General features: G+C 42.8%; 1 protein-coding gene across 1 annotated transcript in view; it reads right to left on the bottom strand.

The window, feature by feature from the left end:
• Window positions 1-19,857, bottom strand: part of LOC100607123 (exportin-1-like) — a 45,121-nt gene extending 25,264 nt beyond the window's left edge. Inside the window, 18 exon segments of the mRNA XM_030827091.1 lie at window positions 468-629; window positions 732-919; window positions 1,004-1,180; window positions 1,347-1,485; window positions 2,645-2,688; window positions 2,691-2,841; window positions 4,661-4,819; window positions 6,124-6,235; window positions 6,237-6,250; window positions 7,904-8,023; window positions 8,089-8,137; window positions 8,911-8,994; window positions 9,296-9,390; window positions 11,481-11,525; window positions 11,736-11,797; window positions 13,662-13,798; window positions 14,850-14,993; window positions 19,793-19,857. Coding sequence (XP_030682951.1) covers window positions 468-629; window positions 732-919; window positions 1,004-1,180; window positions 1,347-1,485; window positions 2,645-2,688; window positions 2,691-2,841; window positions 4,661-4,819; window positions 6,124-6,235; window positions 6,237-6,250; window positions 7,904-8,023; window positions 8,089-8,137; window positions 8,911-8,994; window positions 9,296-9,390; window positions 11,481-11,525; window positions 11,736-11,797; window positions 13,662-13,798; window positions 14,850-14,993; window positions 19,793-19,857 — 1,947 coding nt within the window.
• Between the last annotated feature and the right edge of the window lie 7,210 nt (window positions 19,858-27,067).

Here is a 27,067-nt window from a genome sequence, read left to right as displayed (position 1 = left end):
AACAATCTTCTGGTCAAGAATCTGTCTCACTATGAAAATTTAACCAGGCTGGGCGTGGTGGCTCACACATATAAAATCATTTTGGGAGGCTGAGGCAAGCGTATCACTTGAAGCTAGGAGTTCAAGACCAGCCTGGGCAACTTGGCAAAACCCCATCTCTGCCCAGCAGGGGAGAAAAGGTTAGCTGGGTGTGATGGCGGTGCATGTCTGTAGTCCCAGCTACCCAGGAGGCTGAGGTAAGAGGATTACCTGAGCCTGGGAGTTCAAGGCTGCAGTGAGCCGTAATAGTGCCACTGTACTCGAGCCTGGGCAACAGAGTAAGACCCTGTCTCAAGGAAAAAAGAAAGAAAATTTAATTAGAAACACTTCTATTGGATCCAATAGTTGCCCTCCCATTTCCATTGACACATACAGATTGATACAGGTGTTACTTTCTAAAAATAACATATGCTCAGTGCTTAACATACCTGTTGAGGCTGAAGATCACAAATAATAGTGTTAATGTTGTTCAAAATTTCATCAATAAATGGCATCACTTCTCCAACCTGAACCTGAACGAAATGCCTGCAGCATTTTTGGGCCATTTTAATGAAAGTATCACAAGCCATGTCCTGAACTCCATCATGGATCTTTAACAAGACAAAAACATTCATTTATTTTGTCCTGGACTCCATCATGGGTCTCTAACAAGACAAAAACATTCATTTATTTTCTTCAATAAAAATAAAAACAAAATATAGTAAAGAAAGAGATTTACTATGCATGAATTCGAACAGCTTGTTAACTACAGTCTTCAGAAATTTCCAGTGAGCTCTCAAAAATCGTGGATATTGACCTACTATGTACATGATATTTGATGCAATAATAGCTTTATTATCTTTGCCTCTTTTCTGTTCACATAATCCTAATAGATCTTGTAAATAAGACAAATTTATATTATTTATTGTAACAACATAATACTTATTTAGCAATTCTAATTCATACCTATCCCTTGCATACCTTTTAACAGTAATAAGAAATCGTTTTTCATCCTCTGCATGCATTGCTCCACTAATGGAGCCTATTGCCCAACACAATGTATTCAAATTTTTCCATGACCACTCTGTACCATTCACTTGATTGTGAAGCTTCTCTGTCATTATTCTTTCTGTATCTACATAATCCAGATGAGTAAGATAAACTACAAAGAAAAAAATGGTTTCAAATGCAAATAATGAGCAGAATTTTACTGATGATTAACAATATGTTTAGAAAATATTTAGAAACTACAAGTACATTTCCTAAAATGTATTTCCACCCCAGAATAGGTTTATAAAGGTAAAGATTAACAGTATTTATTAACTTACCCAATGTTTCCCTCATATTCTTATACAAATTTATGGAATCTGTATCCTTCATGAATTCTCTCACAACTTCTCCTTGATCATTCTCTACAACCAATACTTCCTCTGGTTTAGCCATTCGACTAACCATTAATAAACGGACCTATACTCAACAATATATCAATCAAGAAAAAAATCGTTAGATCACTGAAATCATTAGTGTAGAAGCTTAGTTAAAAACAAACAAAACAAAAAAAACCACAGGCCAGCCATGTGTAGGGATTCATGCCTATAATTCCAACTATTCCGGAGGCTGAGGCAGAAAGAACTGTTGTGGCCAGGAATTTGAGAGCAGCCTGAGCAACACAGTGACACCCAGTCTCTAAAGCAATAAAAATACTGGGGCTTAAAGCACAACAGAAAAAACTATGTAAATATAAATAAAGTAAAACTAAAAAATTTAAAATTAGCTAGGCATGGTGGTACGTGCCTGCAACCAATTACTTGGGAGGCTGACACAAGAGAATTGCTTCAGCCTAGGAGTTCAAGATTGTAATGAGCTATGACCACGCCACTGCACTCCAACCTGAGCCACAGAGCAAGACCCTGTCTCCAAAAGAAAAAATTTTTTTTCACTGTAATTCTACAAAAATGGCTTAACAATTATTTCAGTGTGTTTTAATGTGATTTTTTTTTAACCAACTTTTGTTACAGGAGTATCCTGTGTCTCATTCCTAGACTCTGGTTTAGTAGACTGGCAGGTGGCCAATGAATTTGCCTAACGAAATCACAAGCAATGTTGATACTGAGACAAGGACCACACTCTTGAGAATCAAGGTTCTAGACTCAAGTCTTTTCATGTTCTAGTTTTCCACACTCATGGAGTTGTTGGGTACTCTTTTTGTAGCTAATTTATTATTATTATTGTTATTATTTTTTTTTTTTTTGAGACGGAGTCTCGCTGTCGCACAGGCTGGAGTGCAGTGGCGCGATCTCGGCTCACTGCAGGCTCCGCCCCCTGAGGTTCACACCATTCTCCTGCCTCAGCCTCCAGAGTAGCTGGGACTACAGGCGCCCACCACCTCACCCGGCTAATTTTTTTATTTTTAGTAGAGCCGGGGTTTCACCGTGTTAGCCAGGATGGTCTCGATCTCCTGACCTCGTGATCCACCCGCCTCGGCCACCCAAAGTGCTGGGATTACAGGTGTGAGCCACCGCGCCCAGCCATAGCTAATTTATTTACATAGATTAGAAGTATTTGCATTCAGACCTCAAAACCACAGTATGCAACAGGAAGAACACTCTACCAACCACTCTGTTACCTTGAATAACATGGGCAAATATAGCTGTCTCCTGGGAGGAACATAAAATGTTGACTTCCAGGAAGCAATGGAGAGGCAGATGTAGAGAATGGACTCTCTCTATAAAGTTCAGCAGCCAAATGATTCCAGTATTCGAGACAAGTTTTAAAGATTTCAGTTTCTTCTACTTCAGATACCAAGAACATATAATGAAGGGCCTACACAGAAGACCAAAACTATTAAAATAATTCTTAAACATGACCAACTGCAAATTGCTTTTCACTTGTTACACCTTAAGGGAAAATAAAAATTCATGTTTTACTCATCACAACTCAGATTTCAATACTTATCAAATAGACAGTAAACTCTGGAGTAACTCTGCTTCTTCTGACATGCCCTAAAGCACTTCAAAAATCTCTCACATAGTTGTTGATCAATACGTATTTTTATCATGTCTCCTAATGGAACGACATTTATTTAAAAGGCCTTGGGTGCCAATAGGCAAGTGGTATCAACAACCCAAATGTGCCATCAGAGGAGAGAACAAACAAAATACTGAATATTTATACAATGAAAATATTCTTCAGCCATGATAAAAAGTGAGGTATTGATACAGGTTACAACATGGAAGAACATGGAAAACATGACGCCAAACAAAAGAAACCAGACACAAAAGGTCACATGCATGATTCCCTTTATATGGTATAATCAGAATAGATACATCTACAGAGACAGAAACCAAAATAATGGTTGCCAGAAGTTGGGGAGAGAACAAAGGAGAAAGTGACTGTTTTATGGGTAAAGGGTCACCTTTGGGTGATGAAAATGTTTTGGATCTAGGTATTAATGGTTGTATAACATTGTATATATACTAATATGCCGCTGAATTGTGTGTATGTATGTGTATATATATATATATTTACGTTTACATAATATACACTTAAGTTTACATATATATATATACACACTTAAGTTTATATCTATCTATATATATTTATCTATTTATGGGGGGGGCGGGGAGAGATTTTCTTCCTTCAGACAGAGTCTTGCTCTGTCACCCAGGCTGGAGTGCAGTACTGTGATCTTGGCTCACTGCAACCTCAGCCTCCTAGGCTAAAGCAATTCTCGTGCTTCAGCCTCCTGAGGAGCTGGGATTACAAGCACGTGACACTAATTTTTTTGTATTTTTAATAGAGACGGAGTTTCACCATGTAGGCCAGGCTGGTCTCGAACTCCTGCCTCAAGTGATCCACCCACCTCCGCCTCCCAAAGTGCTGGGATTACAAGATGAATTGTGTATCTTTAAATGAACAAATGTATGTTATTTGAATTAAAACTGAAATTTTAAAATAAGGTCTTTGGAATTTTGACCTTAGAAATGATATAATAATTAATGGAAATCAACATGGCACATGGATACATATGTAACAAACCTGCACATTGTGCACATGTACCCTAAAACCTAAAGTATAATAATAAAAATAAAAATTAAAAAAAGAAATGATATAATAATTAGTAATTTAATTTTCATTATAAATTTTTAGTCCTAGGTTTTTTTTTTTTTTTGAGACGGAGTCTCGCTCTGTCGCCCAGGCTGGAGTGCAGTGGCGCAATCTCGGCTCACTGCAAGCTCCGCCTCCCGGGTTCACGCCATTCTCCTGCCTCAGCCTCCGAGTAGCTGGGACTACAGGCGCCCGCCACCATGCCCGGCTAATCTTCTTTGTATTTTTAGTAGAGACGGGGTTTCACCGTGGTCTCAATCTCCTGACCTCGTGATCCGCCCGCCTCGGCCTCCCAAAGTGCTGGGATTACAAGCGTGAGCCACCGCGCCCGGCCAGTCCTAGTTTTACGGAGAACATAAAATCAGAAAACTGGGCTTATAACTGTAATTCAGAATTGAGAATATATATAATGCACAGATCAAATATTAAGTAATAAGAAATCTCAAAACGTATATACATTTTGGAAAAAAGGCACTTTTAAGAGTTATTAGTAGGTAGAGCAGAATTTTAGGAGCAAAGGCTCCACATATCTTACCTCCATAAGAGTTTCCCTGAGATTCAATCTTTTTTCTATAAGTTGATCATGTTCCTTAAGAAAGGTGCAGAGAAACAAACTGAGATTTTGAATAAAGTTCTGTTCATCATCTTTTCCATTTGAGTACGCAAGTTGAATATTTGTATTTAAAGGAAGCATCTGCAAATTTTAAAAGGGACAATCAGTTTGCATTTTATAAAACAACAAAAGACACTTATATTTTACTATTTTTTTTTTTTGAGACAAGGTCTCACCCTGTCCAGGCTGGAGTGCAGTGGTATGACCAAAGCTCACTGCAGCCTCCACCTCCTAGGCTCAATCAGTCCTCTCACCTCAGCCCCTCCCGAGTAGCTGGAACCACAGGTATGTGCCATCACGCTAACCTAATTTTTAATATTTTTGTAGAGGCAGTATCTTGTTATGTTGTCCAGGCTGGTCTCGAACTCCTGGCTCAAGCAATCCTCCCACCTTAGCCTCCCAAAGTGCTGGGATTAAAGGTGTGAGCTATCGCACTCAGCCAACACTATTAACACTATTGTTTTTAAGCCCTAATATCCCAACACCCTTTTGCTGATATTAAACCACATACAGAACTCCTAGGTCCGGTACACCTATTCTTGTATCTCTAGGACCTAGATTTTGACTCTTCTCAAATAAATTACATTGCAACTAGTAAGGCCGCTATCACGGCCTTTAAATTTTTCTAGTATTGGACTTATCCCTTTCTCACTGACATCGAAAATGTAAAAATAATCAATTCATTCATTCAGATCACAAACATACACAGTAATCTATCTTTCCTTGCTTTTTAAAAGAGACAGGGATTTGCCCTGTCATCCAGGCTGGAGTGCAATAGTGTGACCATAGCTCATTTTAACTTTGAATTAATGGGCTCAAGTCATCCTATTGCCTCAGCCTCCAGAGTAGCTGGAACTACAGGTGTGCAACACCACAGCTAGCTATTTTTTAAATCTTTCATAGAGATGGTCTGGTTATGTTGTCCTGGCTGGTCTCGAACTCCTGGCATTAACTCGTCCTCCCATTCTGGCCTCCCAAAGTTCTGGGATTACAGTATTAACCACCACGCCTGGCCATGAACACAGTATTATGAATAACCTTCTAGATCATTTAATAGATAACCAATCAAACTAGGGCTGAAAAGAATTCCTTCAGACACAATGTTAGGAACAAGTCCCAGGTTTCCCACTGTCTAGTCAGGTATCTCCCATAAGACCAAGCTCCTAAAGTGTGCAGAAATAAATTACCACAACACACCCCAAACCTGAATTTTAAGAAATTTTTGGAAACATCATAAAAATTTGTAGCTTACTACAAATTTTATGTAATAAATACAAGATTATGGCTTATCTATGCTACGTTGTTCTAAAGTAACTCATTTGGAATTTGGTATTTTCTAAGGCACTAAAATTATTCAGCCAATTTTCAAGATAGTATTATATTACCGGCTTTAGTTGCATCATTGTCAGAGTAAATAGCGTTACAAATTGTTCTTTATATTGGCTTACACTCACACCAGCAATCTCAGTGAGGCACTTCAGAGAGACATTTCGAAACTGGAACATTCAGGAACTATTTAAAAGGGGGGAGGGAACCATAAAATTAATTGGCCTGACACACACTTTACTTAAAATTCACAATTAAAAGGAAAAAGGCTTTAATAAATATAGGGGTAGACATCAAAAACAGGCCAAGTGAATGAACATATTTTATCATGCAGATATACTGAGGGAATTTTATTGCCTACCCAACATACAGTAAATGCTTTAGGAGCAAACTGTTTTTTTGTTTTTTTGAGACAGAGTCTCGCTCACCCAGGCTGGAATGCAGGGGCTTGATCTCGGCTCACTGCAACCTCACCTCTTGGGTTCAAGCGCTTCTCCTGCCTCAGCCTCTCGAATAGCTGGGACTACACGTGCATGCCACCACGCCTGGCTAATTTTTGTATTTTTAGTAGAGACAGAGTTTCGCCACGTTGGGCCAGGCTGGTCTCGATCTCCTGACCTCGTGATCCGCTCACCTCGACCTCCCAAAGTGCTGGGATTACAGACGTGAGCCACCGCGCCTGGCCTAAACTGCTTTATTTTGATGTGTCCTTAGACATCTAAAATAACAAGGCTCCTTAACAACTTTCCTAGAATCTGTGATATGACTTTTAGGAATGTTATACTTTCTGTGTGATTGCTTAGAATTTTGGGAAATGCTCAATATATCTAAGAGTAATAAGAATATGGGAAAATTGGCTTATATATTCTATTGTTGAGAAGATAAACAGTTATCGTCTGGGGTTGGAAATCAGGGGGCATTAAAACCTTAAAAATAAACATACCTAATAATCTGGTAATTAAACATTAAAATATTAAAATAATGTTTGGACACTTGCATAATATCTTATGTCTGAGAATGTTCTCTGTAGGACTGTTGACAATAGAAAGGTTTTTACATAACTTAATTAAGCAATAAACTGAGCATTCAAATACTATAAATCCATATTATGTTACCAAACTAAACTACGAAGTTGAAGAGGTCAAGTTATAATGTTCCAATTAGATAATTTATTCATTATATCAGTCAAGAAAACATCTGAAAATATAATACAACCAACTGGTAACAGTGATTATCTCTGGATAAACCACTGTAGAACTTTATTTATTTTGAGACAGGGTCTCGCTCTGTTGCTCAGGCTGGAGTGCAGTGGCACGATCTTGGCTCACTGCACCTTCCGCCTCCTGGGTTTGAGATTCTCCGGCCACAGCCTCCCGAGTAGCTGGGACTACAGGCATGCACCACCACGCCTGGCTGTTTTGTATTTTTAGTAGAGATGGGTTTCACCATGTTGCCCAGGCTAAACCATTATAGAACTTAAAGAAGACGTAACATGGTATCAATTTTAAATTATCAGTTAAAAGATGAACTTTTCATTTTTCAGAAATAGCACTTGAGTTACCTCAATGTAACTTACTCAACTAAAAGACAGCAATATAATCAAATCCATTGTTTGTTCAAAATGAATTCATAAAATTACATGGTATAAGTGGCAGAATCAGATTTGAAACTCACTTTAAATAATTTACTAGGTGTGAATATAGGAAATTTCTTCTGAGCAGTGTCCTCATGTTAGAAACAAGGTTAAATAAGGTTTAGAATGCAGAGATGACAGCTTTACATGTGAAAAGAATATATGTGGCTATCCAGTGACAAATAACTGAAATGTATTCACTGTACCTTATAAATTAATGTGCTGATTAATTTGGTCTCAAAAATATATCCCAGGGGAATCCAGTTCAGAAATCTGAGCAACGTTTCCAAGGTTGCATGTACAAGTGGAGCATTTTGGGAATTCTCCTATAACAAAACACACTTGTAAATAATTGCTTTCCTATTATTTTTAAAAATGAAATTAAAAACACCACTACAAACTGACACAGTTGAAATATCTGTGAGAATTCATTGCACATGCTAAAAAAAAAACAACACACAAAAATATCAGATTTAGAAGACACAGAAATAAGTATCAGTTATCTATAATACTAATAAAAATGATTAAGGCCCAGTACAGTGGCTCATGCCTGTAATCGCAGAACTTTGGGAGGCCATGGCAGAAGGATTGTTTGAGACCAGCCTGGGCAATCCAAGGGGAAAAAGATTTCCTAATGACTACAACAAATGTTTAAAACTTAATGGAAGTGTACCTATAGTTTATACTGGTTGCTTACTATTAGAGGCAAATCTAGTTTTCTGTTTTGTTTTGTTTTAAAAAGAACACTATTGTTAACAATTGGGGAAGTGATAAGAAGCAGAGATAATAACTGATTTGAGGCCAGGCGCTGTGGCATGCACCTGGAGTCGCAGCTGTCCAGGAGGCGGGGGTTGCGGTGAGCCAAGATTGCGCTGCTGCCCTCCACCCCAGGCAACAGAGCAAGACTTGTCTCAAAATAAAATAAAGTAACTAATACGTATGTTTGGACACAAATCATTTGCTTAGAATCTATTAACTAGTTACCATACAAAACAATTCCTGAAATGTATCTTGAACAATTCACTTTTCAACCTTCAGAGGTAAATTATTAGGCCCCGTCTAGGACTATTTCTTAATCTGTAGTTGAAAACCACTACAAGCAATTTAACGTATTACTGATCGTAGTTCCTTAAAATATCTACAATTTACATCCAAATTGCTTCAAATTGTTTGAGAAATTACTTTAAAATTCTAAAACATAATTATTACTTGCCTGTCTTTTAAATGCTTAGATTTGACTTGGGTTATCTGTCCACTAGAGAAATCAACTTCTTCACTCAAGAGTTTAAGAATCACCGGGCCGGGCACGGTGGCTCACGCTTGTAATCCCAGCACTTTGGGAGGCTGAGGCGGGCGGATCACGAGGTCAGGAGATCGAGACCACGGTGAAACCCCATCTCTATTTAAAAATACAAAAAATTAGCCGGGCGTGGTGGCGGGCGCCTGTAGTCCCAGCTACTCGGAGAGGCTGAGGCAGGAGAATGGCGTGAACCCGGGAGGCGGAGCTTGCAGTGAGCCAAGATTGTGCCACTGCACTCCAGCCTGGGCGACGCAGCAAGACTCCGTCTCAGAAAAAAAAAAAAAAAAAAAGAATCACCATATTATTTTGACAGAGACTTTCGCTGGTCCTACTTGCTCCAACAATATCACTGATAAAAGTTGGCCAATGTTTGGGCCATTCTCATTTCAGTATCTAGAATAAGACATGAAATGTTAATCACACTTCATTTCTCAAAGGCAAATAAAACAAACTTCAAAGAAATTATGTAATGGATAAAGGCAGGAGTAAGGATAAACCACTTTTCATTTTCTCCTCCTTTATTAAAGGAAGAAATGTGCCACCCTCTTCACCATACTGGGTAGAAAACAAAACACAGATAAAGTATTTTATCTTAATCACCCCAGGACCCTTTTCAATTATCCTAATGAAAGGTCCAATCTGTCTAATGGGTCTGTCTGTGTATTAGTATCTGCCTGATTGATATGTAGAAATTATTCTAGGAGGCCGGGTGCGGTTGCTCACGCCTGTAATCCCAGCACTTTGTGGGGAGCCAAGGTGGGTGAATCACTTGAGGCCAGGAGTTTGAGAACAGCCTAGCCAGGCTGGGCGTGGTGGCTCATGCCTGTAATCCCAGCACTTTGGGAGGCCGAGGTGGGAGGATCACGAGGTCAGGAGTTCAAGACCAGCCTGGCCAACATGGTGAAACCCTGTCTCTACTAAAAATACAAAAATTAGCGAGGCGTGGTGACGGGTGCCTGTAATCCCAGCTGCTCGGGAGGCTGAGGCAGGAGAATCTCTTGAACCTGGGAGGCAGGGGTTGCAGTGAGCCGAGATGAGGCCACTGCACTCAAGCCTGGGCAACAGGATGAGACTCCGTCTCAAAAACAAACAAAAAACACACACAAAAAAACATAAAAAAAACCAACAGCCTGGCCAACATGGTGAAACCCCATCTCTACTAAAAATACAAAAATTAGCCAGGGGTGGCGGCACGGGCCAGTAGTCTTAGCTACTCAGGAGGCCAAGGCAGGAGAATTGCTTGAACCTGGGAGATAAAGGTTGCAGTGAACTGAGACGGTGCCACTGCACTCCAGCATGGGTGACAGAGTGACACTCCGTTTCAAACAAGAAAAAAAGAAATTATCCTAGGAGATTCAAGGATCTAACTATTGGTGATAAAAAGTGACCGGTTAAGACAGCTTATTATTGGATGAAATTTGAGCCTTGAAATGTAGTAGGGTTTGGATATACGAATTTAGAAGAAAGGAGGCACTGCAATCGGGGCCTGAATAAACTTTTAACCAAAAGCCTCATGAACTGCATTATATTTGTATGCAAGTCTGGACTATTTATGGCACACACAAGGGATTTCCCAGATTATAAAAATACATGTTAACCTTCTTTATATTCTCTCCTCTTTCTCCCCATTCAGAGAAGGGCTAACAGAAAGCTCTAAGGTATAATAAAAGCTGGAGTTAATTGCTGAATACACTAAAATTTTTGGAAACTTGGATGTTTCTAAATCTTATTTAAATAGAAGTTACTGTTTTTTCCCCCACATATACCAGGGTTCTCTGGAAAAAAATTTATGATATTACTATAGAAAACAGATAAACATAAAAATTATAAATTTAGTCTACATAGACAGTTTAAGGACTAAGCATGGAAATCAATTAGAAGGACGAGGAAATCAAAGGACTGAGAGAGATACATGCAAAGGAAATATGCACAGGCATATCCGAAAATTAAAAAACAATCCGGCCAGGTGCAGTGGCTCACACCTATAATCCCAGCACTTTGGGAGGTCCAGGTAGGTGGCCCACCTGAGGTCAAGAGTTTGAGACCAGCCTGGCCAACATGGTGAAACCCTGTCTCTCCTAAAAATACAAAAAATTAGCCAAACGTGGTGGCAAGCACCCGTAATTCCAGCCACTCAGGAGGCTGAGGCAGAAGAATCGCTTGAACCCGGGAGGCGGAGGCTACAGTGAGCCGAGATCGTGCCACTGTACTCCAGCCTGGGCAACAGAGTGAGACTGGGAAAAGCAGGGCAGGGCAGGGCAGGGCAGTCCACGCTGCAGCCATATAAATGATGGCTTTAACGTTATTTGATGATTCCTGCCACAGCAAATTAACATTCAAGTACTAGACAGTAGGTTACCTATTATTGTAAGAATACTATCACTACTTCTGCAAAATATTAGTATACTTTATTTCCTAAGTAGGTCAAACATTTTGTTGAAATAATAAGCATAATTCTTCTAAGGAAAACAGTTAAAACTTACCTGAACAAGGATCATATTTAATTTTCCGATATACACCTTTTCTTTCTAAGGAAAAGTAAAAGATTAAATGAGAGCCTGAGGTAAGTATAAATAAGAATGTAACCATAGACAATCCTCCTAACAAATGATTACAGCACTACTGCAAATGACTGACTGTGCATATGTGTGACTATGTGTCTTGACAGAATTAGGTTGTAGTCAGACTCAATATCTAAATTTTATGCTCTCCCAATAAGCTCCAAAATAAACTCTTACCTCTACACAAGTTGGGTCAGATGATGTCTTGATAATGAGGCCAACAACGTATTTTTTTATTCCTATTAAAAAAATTGCACGTAATAAAAAAAATTGTTGAGCTCTTTCGTAGCATGCAAATAAATTTTGAGAACTAATTAATGTGGGAATGGAAAGACTAAGTAAAATCAGTTAATATACTCTAATCCCGTCACCAGTATTGGCATTTAAAAAAATTTCTGGCCGGGTGCGGTGGCTCACGCTTGTAATCCCAGCAATTCTTTGGGAGGCTGAGGTGGGTGGATCACCTGAGGCCAGGAGTTCGAGACCAGCCTGACCAACATGGTGAAACCCTATCTCTACTAAAAATACAAAAATTAACTGGGTGTGGTGGAATACTATGAAGCCATAAAAAAGAATGAGTTCATGTCCTTTGCAGGGACATGGATGAAGCTGGAAATCATCATTCTCAGCAAACTTACACTGGAACAGAAAACCAAACACCGCATATTCTCACTCATAAGTGGCAGCTGGCCGGGCACGGTGGCTCACGCCTGTAATCCCAGCACTTTGGGAGGACGAGGTGGGTGGATCACAAGGTCAGGTGTTCAAGACCAGCCTGGCCAAGATGGTGAAACCCCATCTCTACTAAAAATAAAAAATTAGCCGGGCGTGGTGGCAGGCGCCTGTAGTCCCAGCTACTCGGGAGGCTGAGGCAGGAGAATTCCTTGAACCTGGGAGGCGGAGGTTGCAGTGAGCTGAGATCGTGCCACTGCACTCTAGCCTGGGTAACAGAGCAAGACTCCATCTCAAAATAAATAAATAAATAAATAAATAAATAATAAGTGGCAGCTGAACAATGAGAACATATGGGCACAGGGAGAGGAACATCACACAATGTGGCCTATTGGGGTTGGGGGGCAAAGGGAGGGATAGCATTAGAAAAAATACCTAATGTAGATGATGGGTTGATGGGTGCAGCAAACCACCATGACACGTGTATATGTATGTAACAAACCTCCACGTTCTGCACATGTATCCCAGAACTTAAAGTATAATAAAAAATTGAAAAAACAAATGGAGAAAGACAAGAATGCAGAATTGATCATACCCCATACCTCAGGGAAGCAGAGGAAAGGGAAGATGACTATAGGATCAGCTTATTCTGGAATAGATTCTTGAAGGGCTGGACCTGGGGCTAAGGAACAGGAGAGAAAAGCCTCTTCTATGTACCTTGGTATAATCATACTGACTCCTAATAATTACTGTTTCCTCAGTAAAACTGTTGAAATTTAGAACAACACTCTTCAAATTAGCCACTGGGGGAAGGGCAACTAATTTTCTTTTTTTCTAAATCGTTTAACCACATGAATTAATATATAGAAAACTACACTGCAGTGCACACTGTCCCTCAGCAGGCGTGGTGGCATGGAAGGACGCGAACGACCCCGGGAGTGGCGGGCAAGGAGGGAAAGGGAGCGCGTGCGAGGCACCCGCGTTTTCTTGGGGCCCGGGAGGGAAGGGGAGAGGGTGTGAGGTGCCTGCCTCCTCGCGGGTTGGGAGGGAAGGTGAGCAGGTTTAAGGCGCCTGCCTTCCTTGGGGCCTGGAACGGAAGGAGAGAGGTTGCGAGGTGCCTGCCATTCTCGGGGCCTGGGAGGGAAGGGGAGCGGGTGCGAGGTTCCTGCCCTTTGCGAGGCTGCAGAGCCTGCTGTGTCCGCTTTCATGCCCACTCTCCGACCTGCAGGCCCACGGCGCTCAGGGTAATAGGGTCCCCAGCCCCGGAATCAAATCCCTGGGTCTCGGAACGCAACCCACACAAACCTGGACCCTGTCTCTCGCTGGCGAGGAGTCGCCTTCGCATGCAGACGTGGAGAAGTCGCCTCTACCCGCAGCTCCTCCCGTGGACCTAGGCCACCTCCCCCACGCCCCTCCCGGAGCCCCCCAGACCCTCCGTGGCGCTCCTGGTCCCGCCCCCACTGCCCGCACTCACAAAGAGCCTGAGCTTCTCCTCAGGGGGCGACTTCCTCAGCCAGCCGCTGTACAGCACGTGGCCACTTCTCATGCTTCCGCCGGCGGCGCCACTTCTGGGCCACAAAGACAAAGGCGCAAATGCCGGGTCAGGTGGGCACAGCTCCAGGGAGAGTGAGGGGGATGGCAGGGAAATGGGGGCCGCAGCTCACAGTGAAGGTGGGGGAGACAGGGCGAGAGGGCGTTGCTGGAGGTGCGGTGTGAGGGACGGCTTGCGGTTCCCTGGGACTGCAGGGTAGAAAGCGCAGTTCTAGGGGAGGTCCGGGTCAGAGGTGAAATTCGTGGGGAGGGCGGGACCCGGGCGCAGGTGCTCACAGGCGAGGGCGGGGTTCAGGTTCCAGCTGGGCTTTGAGTTCTGGTTCAGGCTTCCACCTGTGGTTCCGGTTCCAATTTGAGGTGGAGTTTGGGATTAAAGTTTAGATGAGGCCTCTGGTTCAGGGTTTGCGTTGGGGATTGGGGTGGGGATTTGCACCCTGGGTCAGCCTGGGTGCATCTCATCGGGACCACCGGGGCGGGGGACATGGGCTGGGTGGCTCTTTGGGAGAGAGGGGCAGGGAGCGCAGCTGGTGGGGAGGACAAGAACGAGGGGCGCAGCTCATTCAGAGGGCCACGGCAGAGTCTCAGGTGCTGAGTCCTATGCGCCAGATGAGGAAAGACAATGGAAGAGTTCAAGTTCTTGCGGGGGTTTGAGTTCCAGTTCGGGATTCGGCCCATGGTTTACCTTCTGACTTGAGGTGGGGTTTGGGGTCAAGGTTCAGGCTAGGACTTGAGTTCCGGGTTGCAGTTTGGGGCCGGGGTTAGGTTTCAGAGTGAGGGTTTGGGCCTGTTTGTGTTGTGTATGTGAATGTATTGGGATGTCGCTGTGTGCACATGTGTGTACTTATGTCACGTGTGTGCACGCATCAGTGTGTGCATGTGTGAGTGTTCGTTGAGTGTGGCACCGAGAGCCAACCCCTCTCCTCCCATTTATGCCCCACTGTCTTATCCTGGTTGGGGTGGGCTTTACAAGTTCCTTCCCTGGGCCAGTTGGAGTTTCTTATGTTGCCTGGGGAGAGAAGGGAAGGAGAGAAGAGGTCAAAGATGAGGGCGGCTTGGCCTCAACCAGACCCGGTGTCACCGGAACCAAGAAGCCGGAGGTCCTTGTCTCCTGTCTCTAGAGGAGCTTGGTTTGCTTCTTTGTTCACACATTGTGTGAAAGCACAGTTGGGGACATCTGATATGCACAGGATCTGTTCTTGCCCCTGCAGATGTCTTAGAGAACAGGACAGACAAGGGGCCTCTTCAGTAAGCCATCCCCAATGTGCACTGCATGTCAGCTTACAAGAGGGGCACAGGGGCCCCATCAGGTAGCAGGGAGGATGCAAGGAAGAGTGTGTGGGGATGGGGGTGCTGGGTGGGGCCAGGTGAGTGGGTGTCTGGCTTCTCCTTAGAGCAAAGGAAAGTGCTGAAGAGTGTGAAACTGTGACATGTTACGCTTTATGTTTTGAGAATGGATTGCGGGAACAAGCAGACATGGGGGACCTGATGAGGGCCAATGGAATGTCCATAGAGTAAGATTTGGCTTGAGCTGGTGAGAAAAGTGGAGATGGAGCCACATGGAGGAAATTGCAGGGTCTTGAGACTGAGGAGACATGTGGGTGGATGAGATATGAGTAGTGACCCGACCCTGAGGTGGGGAATGGGGGGACAGCCCCAAGAGGAGGTTGGTGAGGTGTATTTGGACCTATTGGATTGGAGCCCTAGGCAACATCCTCATGGGAGGACCACTAGGTCCTGGTCAGGCAGACATGGTGCTCAGGGAGACACTGAATGAGGTGGGAGCCATAGACCCTCTGCTGATGGCAAGAATGGGGTTCCTGGAGGTGCTGGCTCCCTCTGCAGGCCGCAGTCATGGCGAGTCAATTCTAAACTCATCATCACAGCTCACACTGTAAAGGACACATACCTTAGTATAAATCAGTTAGCCAAGGAGGCCACAGGGTACCCAGTTGGATCCTGCCCTGAGAGTAGGTTTGGATGGAGTGAGAGGGGAGAGAGGCAGTGGCAGGAATGAGGCAGATGAGCTCTTCCTGGATGGAAGGGAGCTCAGCCCCTGCAGTGACCTCATGCCAACTGGGGCCTCAGCAGGAGCCCCTACCTGGGTCCCTGTGGGCCTCTGACTGTCTTCTCCTGGCCTCAGGATGGAAAGAACCCTCTTCCAGAAGATGTCCTCTCCAGCAACATTCTTCCAGCCCCCTACAATGCGCACAATGGGAACTTCAGGAGAGTGCAGAGACTGCCACAGGGCATGGAAGGCAGGTGTTGCCCCAAGGTCTAGCCTGCCCAGGATGTTGGCTTTGATGACGGTTGGGGGCCACTGTGGGGGACTTAGCAGTGTTTTGAGCCTTTTTTTGTGTGTATACAGTGAATTTAAATTTATCTTCTGTGTCTCAAGTGGACAAAAAAAAACCACTTTATTTTCCATTGATGATTTATTTTTCTTGTGTCTTCCATTCCATGGTTGATGGAAAAAACATGTAAATTTCTCATAACTTATCTCTGTTTCCTCTGGTTTGCAATTATCTGTGCCCACCATGGGTCTCACCTCCTCCTGTGAATGTCTGTCCGGTGGCTGTGGGGGAGGGTCTCTAGCACTTGTGCTGCCCTTGGGACCCTCACTGACCCTGGGCTCCTGGTCTGCTCACCCCTTTGATTCCCCTGGGATCACACATTGGCACCAGAGTCAGGAATAGGCTCTACATTTCCCCCTCTGTGGGCCTTGTCTGGCTCCCACAGCCCATGTATCAGTGAACCACTTGGGGGTCACGTAGGACCCTCCCCTCCCTGCTGAGCTGGCAGTTCATGCCCCATGGGTAGGAGGAAGGGTAGAGGGAGAGCTCCAGGGGGTGGGCTCCAGTGTGCCCTCAGGCTTCTCACTTTGGGCAAAGGACACAGGGCATGTGGGCCTCTCCCTGGGGTCTGGACCAAGCTGACCTGGGTCTTTACCAGTCAGGAAAATAAAATAACTTTTATCTGAGAAATGCAAGTGCTTTTAATGATCAGGCCCAGAAAGAGGCATTAAAATGAGACCACAGTCATGTCCTACTCCCTCAAATTGAGCTGTGTATTCATTTCTTGATACTGCTGTTGCCAGAAGTAGCTATGAATTTACCTCATAATGCCACACCAGATGACATACCCCACACCCTGTAGCTTAACAGTGTCACACCAGATGCCATACATCGCACCCTATAGCTTAACAGCGTACAGCCCATCACTAAGCAGTGTTATTGCTATGAACCAACTAAAATTCCTGAGGAATTGTATCTGCCCCTTCCCTGTCCCCCTTGTTTTGCCTTTAAAAATCAGCTCATAACTGCTGCTAATTGGAATGTATATTCAGGATAACTTGAATCTATTCTCCAGAGTTGCAAACCTGAAGTTTGTCTCAAATAAACTCTCTACTAAGATTAACTTTGTCTCAGCTTCCTCCTTGCAGGGTGACACCAGAATCTCCTTTCCTGGTGCTGCAGGGCTTCTCTGGACCCTGTGCGGCAGAAACATCCCCTCCACACAGTATTGCCAGCATATTATGCAGAAAAAATCATTTTCCCTTTCAACAGGGAGCCCAGTTCTTAGGATTGTTGTTCAAAAATATAATTTAAAGCTTAAAACTGAGCACTTGGGTCTTGGCAGAGTTCCCATCTTTCCTCACAGTGGCAGGTGTGACTGTTAAGAGCCTGGGCAGCTGAGGACAAGGCTGAGCGGGGCAGAGGTTGTGATTGTACCCTGGACTGTGTCATCCCCTTGCAGGCACCAGCCCTAACTGCAGCTAAACTGCACACCTCGTAAAACTCAAGTGATTTCCCAGTGGGGTCCTGCAGGGACACTTGGCTATAGAAGGCGCCACACTGATTTCCAACGCTGAGGCAAAGCGGACTTCCTGTGGAAAGCTGTTCTCAGCTCCAGCCATTAATAATCAGGCTTTTCGAGTGGGGCGCCCCAAACAGGCATCTTCTCTCCATTCAAGGCCTGCAAAAGACACCTCTAAGCAACTAGGAAAACAATGTAAGGTAGAAAAATTCCACACAAATATTAATTCTTGCAGTCCCATTCATCTTTATCTCCAGACTCCTGAGACCAGAGCTTTCTGGAACCCCTGCTGCATCCGTGGGGTCAGCTTCCTGGACAACTCTCTTGGATAGGAATGATAGAAGGTCTTTGGAGAGAAGAACTGCCCACTGGTATCACACTTTCCTAGAAACCACATGTTCTTTCAAAACCTTCCATTAGGTGTCAGCGGCTCTTAAAAAATACGAATGGCAAGATTTTTTAAATCTTTGCTTCCTGAAGTTGAATAATCAAGCCAAAATGCTTTGGAAAGCTAAAAGTCATTGACTGTTTTCAAATGTCTGGTTTTCAGATAAAAACCAGGATAAGTATTTTTTTAAAAGTTAATTGCTACTTCTCTTATGAGAGTGAATATATGAACCACTTTTCCAGTTTTAAGTTTGAAGATTGGGTGTTTGCTTTCAATCATGCATAACAATTTATTTGCAACTTCAGGGAATTGTTTTCATGTAGAATAATTTTGTAAATAAGGGATATTTTAAGAATCTACCTCCATGACCACCTTCTTTTTGGATACTCACTCAGGAATCTCATATTCATCTAGGCATAAGAAAGAGGAAAGGCCAGTGATGACCAGACAGATCAGATAGGATAGAGTACAGCTTAAGTACGGAAAGATAGGCTAGGGTCAAATTATGGAGAATCTTGAAAGGCAATCTGCGGATTTTGGAGAGGCTGGAGTAGATACTCGCTAAACTTTAGTTTTCTCTCTCTCGCTGTCTTTCTGTGCTAGGTGCTATAGTTTCCTGAAAGGGTAATAATAATTATTTTTAAAGTGGTCTAATAATGTACTGACTTGTTTTTCTGCTTTTCCTGGATCTTTTGGAATAATGGTACATTAATTTCATAACAGTCCAAATAATCTTTATGGACATAATATACAAGTAGTCCTTTTTCCTGGGGGCATAAGTACATTCTCCTAGCCAATCTCATGTAGACTATCTGGTCTCACTGTCCACCATTTTTTCTCCTCACTTCTTTTAAAAGTATCACAAAGATTATTTTTCGCAACTATAAAGGGTGCATAGAAGGGTTTACTTATTATGTTTTAAAGGATTTTTAGTGTGTCCGAGAACAGTTTGAGATTTTTCTTCATCTAAAGTCCATAGCTTTGGGGCCCTTGAGCGTAAATGCAGTCCTTCTCTAATCAGATTTTCACTTTAAACAAAAAAGTTCTGTGATTCCTCCAAGGCGTGGAAGGATGAGAGTTTCTAATCAGATAAGCTCCCATTTGTCTTTCAAATTTCACAATCCTACAAGGAAGCTTCTCACAGTTTTGTGAAGGTGATTCTGAAAGCTGAAGGGAGTTAGACATGGGAAGATAATTCCCGCAATAGTGGAAAAGAAGATTTTATTATTTTGTTGCTTTTTTTCCTTTTTGATAAGAAAGAATTTGGTGGAGTCAGTTATTTGGCAGTGCATGCTTGGGCTGAAAACATCAATTTCCTTTGCCAAGCTTCCTAAAAATAGTCTTTCTTCAGGCGAGGGCCCTCTCAACGTAAGCAGTGTTCATTTGAAATAGGACATGTTGCATTAATGTAATTACCTATTGACCTGAAGATTTCAATTGCAATGAGACAAAAAATGTGGAATTATACTTCTTGCAAAGTTATGAACTCGCCTTGTTCTGTGTGTTTAACAATAAGTTCTTTCATGACGTGACACCATGGTAGTGGGTGGTGAAATCCAATACCTGGCAAAAATACAAGGGAATTATATAATACCAAAAAAGTCAACTGTTTTCCCTTTGGCCAATTAACTCCTCTGACCAGGGAAGTACTGAGGATGAGGTCAGCTGGTGGCTTTTGTTCTCCAACTAGTTTCCGTGCCCTTTTAGGTACTGTCTGAATAGTGTGTGGTTATAAAAGGAAGGAGTCCAGGTACTATTGGAGCAGAACCTAGAATGGGTGCTGCTATGCTTTGGTAGCAGCTTTACTGACTTCATGGAATTCGTCTTGCTGGGATCCTGCGCATCACTCAGGCTTGAGTCAATAAGCATGTCCATAGCTCTGCTCCTTCATTTCCCCAGGAACTTTTGCACACTGGTGTATAATAGTGCAGGGGCACACAGGACTATTTAAGAAAAGATTTTTTTTTGTTGTTGTTGTTGCCAGCTAGAGGCCCGACATGAGAATTTTGATATAATTGGGATGCAAACAACCCAAATGCAGTAATTGCTGTTGTTCTTATCTTACAGATGAGAAAAATGAAGTTTAGAGGATAATGTACTGATTCGTTTTTTCTGCTTTTCCCAGGTCTTTTGGAATAATCATACATTAATTTTATAATAGTCCAAATAATCTTTGTGATTTTTTAAAAGAACTGAAGAGGAAAGATGGTGGACACTGAGACCATATAGTCTATGTGACATTGGCTAGGAGAATGTACTTATGACCCCAGGAAAGGGAAGGAATACTTGAACAAAACACAGAGAAAGCAAATCATAAAGCAATTAATTGATGCATTTGCCTATATTAAAATTACAAACTTCTGCATGATAAAAGAAACCATAGACAAAGTGAAAGACAAGCTATAGGATTGGAGATGTTTTCACCACATACACTAACAAAGGACTAGTATCTGAAACATATTAGAAAGTTCCTACAAATCAGTAATGGCAAGAACAGTAGCTCAAGGGTGAGAAAAGTAGCTGAATACAAATAATCAACTGATCTTGTTTGGCAACTCACAGAAAACATTACTGTCCAGTAAAAATACAAGAAGATGCTCAAACTCATGAGAATGAAGGAAAACAATAAATGCCATTTAACACTCATCCATTTGGCAAAAATGGAAAAGTCTGACACAACCAAGTGTTACAAATAAAGATGTAGAAAATGAGGAAATTGGCAGGTGGCAGTGGCTCATGCCTGTAATCCCAGCACTTTGGGAGGCTGAGATGGGTGGATCACCTGAGGTCAGGAGTGTGAGACCAGCTTGGCCAACATGGTGAAACCCTGTCTCTACTAAAAATACAAAAATTAGCCGGGCGTGGTGGCATGCCTGCAATCCCAGCTACTGGAGAGGCTGAGGCAGAAGAATTGCTTGAACCTGATAAGCAGAGGTTGTAGTGAGCTGAGATTGCGCCATTGCACTCCAGCCTGGACAACAAGAGCAAAACTGTCTGAAAAAAAAAAAAAAGGAAAGAAAATGAGGAAATTATACAGTGCTGGTAAAAGTGTACCTTGGTGCAAGTGCTTCTAGGTGTATGTCTTAGAGAAATGTCCTATATTTGTAAAAGGGTACATTAACAAGTATGTTCCTAGTCTATAATAACATTGTCTGTAATAGCAAAAACCTTGGGATCAACTTAATTACATAAAAATACATTCTATACTGATGAATCTTAAGAACATTCATTGAGAAAAAACACAATTTTTAAAATGATGTATTCAATATGGTACCATTTCTATCCATTTAAAATTTCTAAACAGTGCTTTATATTACTATGTGTGTATACATATGTGGTAAAAGTATAAAAATCTGCCTGAGAGGCACACAGAACAATTTCTAATAGTGGTTGCCTTTGCAGATGAAGAAAGGGAGTGGATTAGGAGTCGGGAGGTTACTAACTATATTTGTAGTGTTTTATATCTTTTAAAAACAATTGCTTTTTTTAATTTACCAAAAACTGCAAGAATATGAATATGTATGAAATCTGGGAAGTGGGTATACAGGTCTCTGCTATATTATTTCCAACACTTTTTGCTATAGTCTGAATGTTAGTGTCACCTCAAAATTCATATATTGAAACCTAATCACCAATCAGTTGGTATTAGGAAGTAGGGCTTTTGGGAGGTGATTAGGTCATGAAGTCAGATCCCTCATGAATGAAATTAGTGTCCTTATAAAAGAGGCCTCAGAGAGTTGCCTTTCCCCTTCCATCATGTGGGGACACAGCTAGAAGCCACCATCTGTGAACCAGAAAGAGACCTCTCACCAGACACCAAATGTGCTGGTGCCTTGATCTTGGACTTCCTAGCCCCCAGAACTGTGAGAAATAAATTTGCTTATAGGCTACTCAGTTTATGGTATGGTACTCAGTTGTTTATAAGCTACTCTGTTTATAGTATTTAGCAGCCTGCGTGGACTAAGACACTTTTGTCCATGTTTAAAACAATTAATTTTTAAGTTTACAGTCTGTCCATGTAAAGAGTTAAAAACATGTTTGGGAGAGAATACTAAGGATGTGGCCAAGCCATTTTTGATAAAGAGATTATCATGAATAGAAAGGAGCCAGGTAGTATTCATCAAGACAGTGGAATGAAGACTCTGAAGGCCATCAGAAATCTTTGAGGCTGCCCGCTTCCATCACAGACTCAGAGCTCTAAGAGAGCAGAATGACTTCGGGGCATAGGCCCAGGGTGCCTCTCATGGGCTCACTGCTCAGAGCCATCTCAGATTTTTGTGCCCTGCATTCTGGCACAGCAATCCTCTCTGCCCCAGCTATGACTCAGTTGGGTTCTTGTGTGGCTTGATCTGCCACTCTGAAATGTACATTCTATAAACCTTAAGAGTGTCCATTTGGTGCTAATTCTGTAGTTACGCAAAATGCCAGAGCTGTGGAGAATGGCATCTTTCAGATTTTGCGGAGAGATATTGTAGAGGGCCTGGGGGCCCAGGCAGAAACCTGCTGCAGGGGTAGAACTACTACAGAGCATCCCCATCAGGGAAACACCTAGTGGAGCCAGAGAGCAAGGCCACCTCAGAGACCTCAGGAGTTTAGAGTCACTAGTATGCAACTCCAGCCTGGGAAAGCTGCAGGTATAAGACTCCAACCCTTGAGAGCTGCTGGGAAGGCTGAGCCCAGCAAAGCCATAGGAGTGGGGTTGTCTGAAACCTTGGGGGCCCAATTCCCACCGTAGTGTGGCCGGAAAGCAGAATGTAGAATCAAACGAAATTATTCTCTAGCTTTAAGACTTAATGTTGTAAGGGGCGCAGTGGCTCACGCCTGTAATCCCAACACTTCGGGAGGCCGGGCAGGTGGATCATCTGAGGTCAGGAATTTGAGATCAGTCTGGCCAACATGGTGAAACCCTGTCTATACTGAAAAAATACAAAAATTAGCTAGGTGTGGTGCTGCACACCTGTAAGTTGGAGCTGAGACAGGAGAATCACTTGAACCTGAGAGGCAGAGGTTGAGTGAGCTGAATCGTGCCACTGCACTCCAGCCTGGGCAACAGAGCGACAGAGTGAGACTCTGTCTCAAAAAAGAAAAAAAGAAAAAAAAAGACAACGTTGTTTTCCTTATTGGGTTTTGAACTTACTTGAGGCCTCTTACTCCCTTGTTCTTTCTTGTTGCTTTTTTTTGCTCTAGAAATGTCTATTGCATGCCTGTCTCACCATTGCGTTTTGGAAGTAGGTAACTTGTTTTGATTTCACAGGCTTACAGCTGGAGGAAGTTTGCCTCAGGATGAATTGTGCTTTGGGGCTCAGCCATCCATGTCTGATTTAGATAAGACTTTGGACTTTTGAATTTATGCTGGAATAAGTTAAGACTTTGGGGCTACTGAGATGGAATGAATGTGTTTTGTGTATGAGAAGGACATGAGTTTTAGGGGCCAAGGGCAGAATGCTATGGTTTAAATATCCCCTCCAAAACTCATGTTGAAATTTAATTGCTATTGTAGTTAGTAGGTGGGGCCTCTAAGAGGTAATTAGGCCATGCATGTTCCTGTCTTGTGAATGGATTAATGAAATGATCACAGGAGTGGGTGCCTGATAAAAGGATGAAGTGTGGCCCCCATTTCTCTGTTGTCTCGTGTGCTTGTAGGCTCCCTCTGTGCTGCCTGGTGTCTGAAGCTTCTTGGGATGTAGGCAATGTGCTTTTGTCCATGATGTCCTGGTTGAGGCTCCTTTGATAGCAAGTAGCCAAAATCTATTTGAGTTAGTTTAAACAAAATTATATTTATTTTTGTTTTTGTGTGAAGGGGGAAGGCTACTGGGATAGTTTCTAGAATCAATGGAAGAATTGGAAAGTAGCAAGGCAAAAAATTAGGTGGCATTTCCAGGAACCTCGGTGACCAGAACCAGGGGCTTGAATGATACAAGGTCATTCTATCTCCTCTTTTTTATTCACATTAAGGGGACATGGCTGTGGGCAGCTTCCAGTTCATGTTTCACAGGCCTGAGACCAGAGAGAAAGAAGTTCTTTTCTACCAGTTCTAATAATACTCTAAATAAGAAGTCTCGAATGGGGTTCCCTGGGTGCAGCGTCCATCATGAACCAATTGCTGTGGCCAAGAAGGTAGAGTAGGGTGGCCGTGCTGCTTGGGTTACATGCCCACTCCTTACCCATCCCTGCATCAGGGAGAGGTGATGAAGCCAGAGGAGAGGTGATGAAGCCTCATGCCTGGCTCCTTTTCCCACCATGTGGGCGGAGGGGTGGGATGACTCCCTAAAGACAAGGAGGCACACATGGGAACTCTGGGGAAAGGAGGGTCTGATTTGTTTTCTCTAATTGCTCTTGTGAAATCTTTTGTTGTAGTTGGTTGGGTTCTTACTGTGCAACACTCAAATACTCATTGCTGCCTCTGGGCTCCTGGGACTCCCTCCCATCCTGCTTCTTGTTTTGGGCTTAACCCTGTATTTGTTTCCAAAGGTTGCAGTAACAAAGTACCACGCACTGGACTTAAAACAACAGAAATTTATTCTGTCATAGTTTTGGAGTCTAAAAGTTTGAAACCAGGGTGTAGGCAGTAGGCGGGGTTGATTCATTCTGGGCACTCTGAGGGAAAAAGTGCCCCATGCCTCTCGCCTGAGCATGCCTGGGCTTGTGGATGCCTCACTCCAGTCTCCACCGCCATCTTCGCATGGTCCCTGTCTTCACATGGCCGTCGTGTCTCTGTGTATCTTCTCTTTCTACGAGGACACCAGTGATATTGGACGGAGGACCTCCTCCTGCAGCATGGCCTCATCCTAGCTAGTTACACCTGCAACCATCTTCTTTCCAAATTTGGTCCCACCCTGAGGTACTAGGGGCCAGGACTCCAACATCTTTTGAGGGGACAGAATTCAACCCACTATCAGGCTCCCAGATGAAGACCAGCTCCTTCAGGAGGCCTTTGCTGACTCTCCCAGGTCGGGTCCATTTCTCCTTAGAGCTCCCATTGTCTTGACTGTGCAGCTGCTGTATAGTGTTGGATCCTTGGGCTCTCTATGGACACCTCACCTTTTTATAAGACCAAAGTTCCTTGAGGGCAAAAATTCAGATCTTTTTAATATCCCTGTGGTGTCTAGAATGGCGCTTAATACCACATGAGCACTCAGTGAATGCCAGGGAATGAATGTGGGGGTGACTGAGCGGTAATGAGACTACTTGAAATACCCCCAAACTTTCTTGGGGGTGGGGCACTGGGGGAGGAATAGGATTAGTAGAAATATCTGATGTAGATGATTGGTGGACGGGTACAGCAAACCACCATGGCACGTGTATACCTATGTAACAAACCTGCATATTCTTCACATGTATCCCAGAACTTAAAGTATAATAAAAAAAGTTTTTAAAAAAGAAGACATAAGAGTTCTAAGTGGGTACATACCTAACATCTAAAATTTAACATATATGAAATAAAAATGGTTAGAACTGAAAAGGGAAACCCGCAAACCCACAATTGTAGTTGGGGCCTCCATTATAGTTGGAGAGTTTAACACGTCTCTCTCAGTAATATAAGACAAGCGGACAGAAAATTAGTAAGGATGTAAGATAACAGTATAACATATTAACAAACTAGATTAGATTGATATTCACATAGCACTTCACCTCAAAATAGTAAAATACACATTGTCTTAAGTACATATGAAATAGTCACCAAGATAGCCGGTCCTGGGTCAGAAAACAAACCTAGATGAATTTAAAAGAATTGGAATCATACAATATATGGTCCTTCATTACATGGAATTAAATTATAAATCAGTAATAGGAAAATAAATGGAAAAATACTTAAATACTTGGAAATTTAAAAACTACTTTTTTTTTTTTTTTTTTGAGACGGAGTCTTGCTCTTTCAGCCTGGCTGGAGTGCAGTGGCGCAATCTCAGCTCGCTACAAGCTCCACCTCCCGGTTTCATGCCATTCTCCTGCCTCAGCCTCCTGAGTAACTGGGACTACAGGCACCCACCACCATGCCTGGCTACTTTTTATGTATTTTTTGTAGAGACAGGGTTTCACCATGTTAGGCAGGGTGGTCTTGATCTCCTGACCTCGTGATCTGCCTGCCTCGGCCTCCCAAAGTGCTGGGATTACAGGCGTGAGCCACCATGCCCGGCCCTTTCTCCCTATTAAAAGCCAGCATTCCCACAGTTGTGAAAAGCTGAGGCCACTCCCTCACAGGGCAACAGGGATACCTTTATTAACATCCCCACCTTATCTCCTGGCTGCCAGGGCAATAACTAAGGTTAAATGGTAGAATAATGTAGCTACTAATATGCTGGGCATAATAAGGGAGAAAAGGGACTGGGCTCAAAGAGTAACAAGAATCAGCTGCTGTGTACAAGCAGGAATATGGGGAGGTACTCACAGAATGGATTTTTGAGTGCACTGACTTAAAGGAGATGGGACATAGTATTGGATAAGTGGAGTTTATTCATTTAGGAGCATGCTCCTGAGATATAAAATTGAACTCCCTGGCAAGGATTCACAGGGATTGTGCAAACTCGTGGCTAGAAAACCTCCTAAGAGACTGGAGAAAAATGATGGTCCACAAAGAACAAAGTTGAAATACCTGAATTGCCATGGCAGATCATGGAGGAATGGACTAAAAGGCTAAGGAAAATGGGCACACTGGAATAGCTATATTATGTGAAGCCAGAAGACTCAGCAGAGGATATATTCATGGGATGACCCATGAATTTCAAATAGGCTGCCACAAATATAATTTGATAGTCAAGAAATTATTTTCAAGAATCATGTAAATACATTTTCAGATGAAAACCAACAAACAAACAAATGTGGGTTTACCAGCAGATCCAACTAAATGGAAAATTTCTCAGTTGTGTGCTTAAGGCAAAATAACATTTGTCACTAATGAAAAGCACGAGTTTTGTTTCATCTTTAAGGAGAAAACATTTCTCTTCACTCAGTTCCAGCTCATGCTGCTGAGGAATGGGCATGGGGACAGTGACTGTGAGGAAGGAGGGAAGCTATGTGCTGAGGGTGGTCATGCCTCCTGCCCACCTGAGTGACCTCATGGAGCAGAGCTACCGACACCACCAAG

The sequence above is a fragment of the Nomascus leucogenys genome, chromosome 14 (assembly GCF_006542625.1).
Source record: "Nomascus leucogenys isolate Asia chromosome 14, Asia_NLE_v1, whole genome shotgun sequence".
NCBI lineage: Eukaryota > Metazoa > Chordata > Mammalia > Primates > Hylobatidae > Nomascus > Nomascus leucogenys.
Note: the sequence above shows the minus strand (reverse complement) of the source record. Positions and strands in the feature narration are given on the sequence as shown.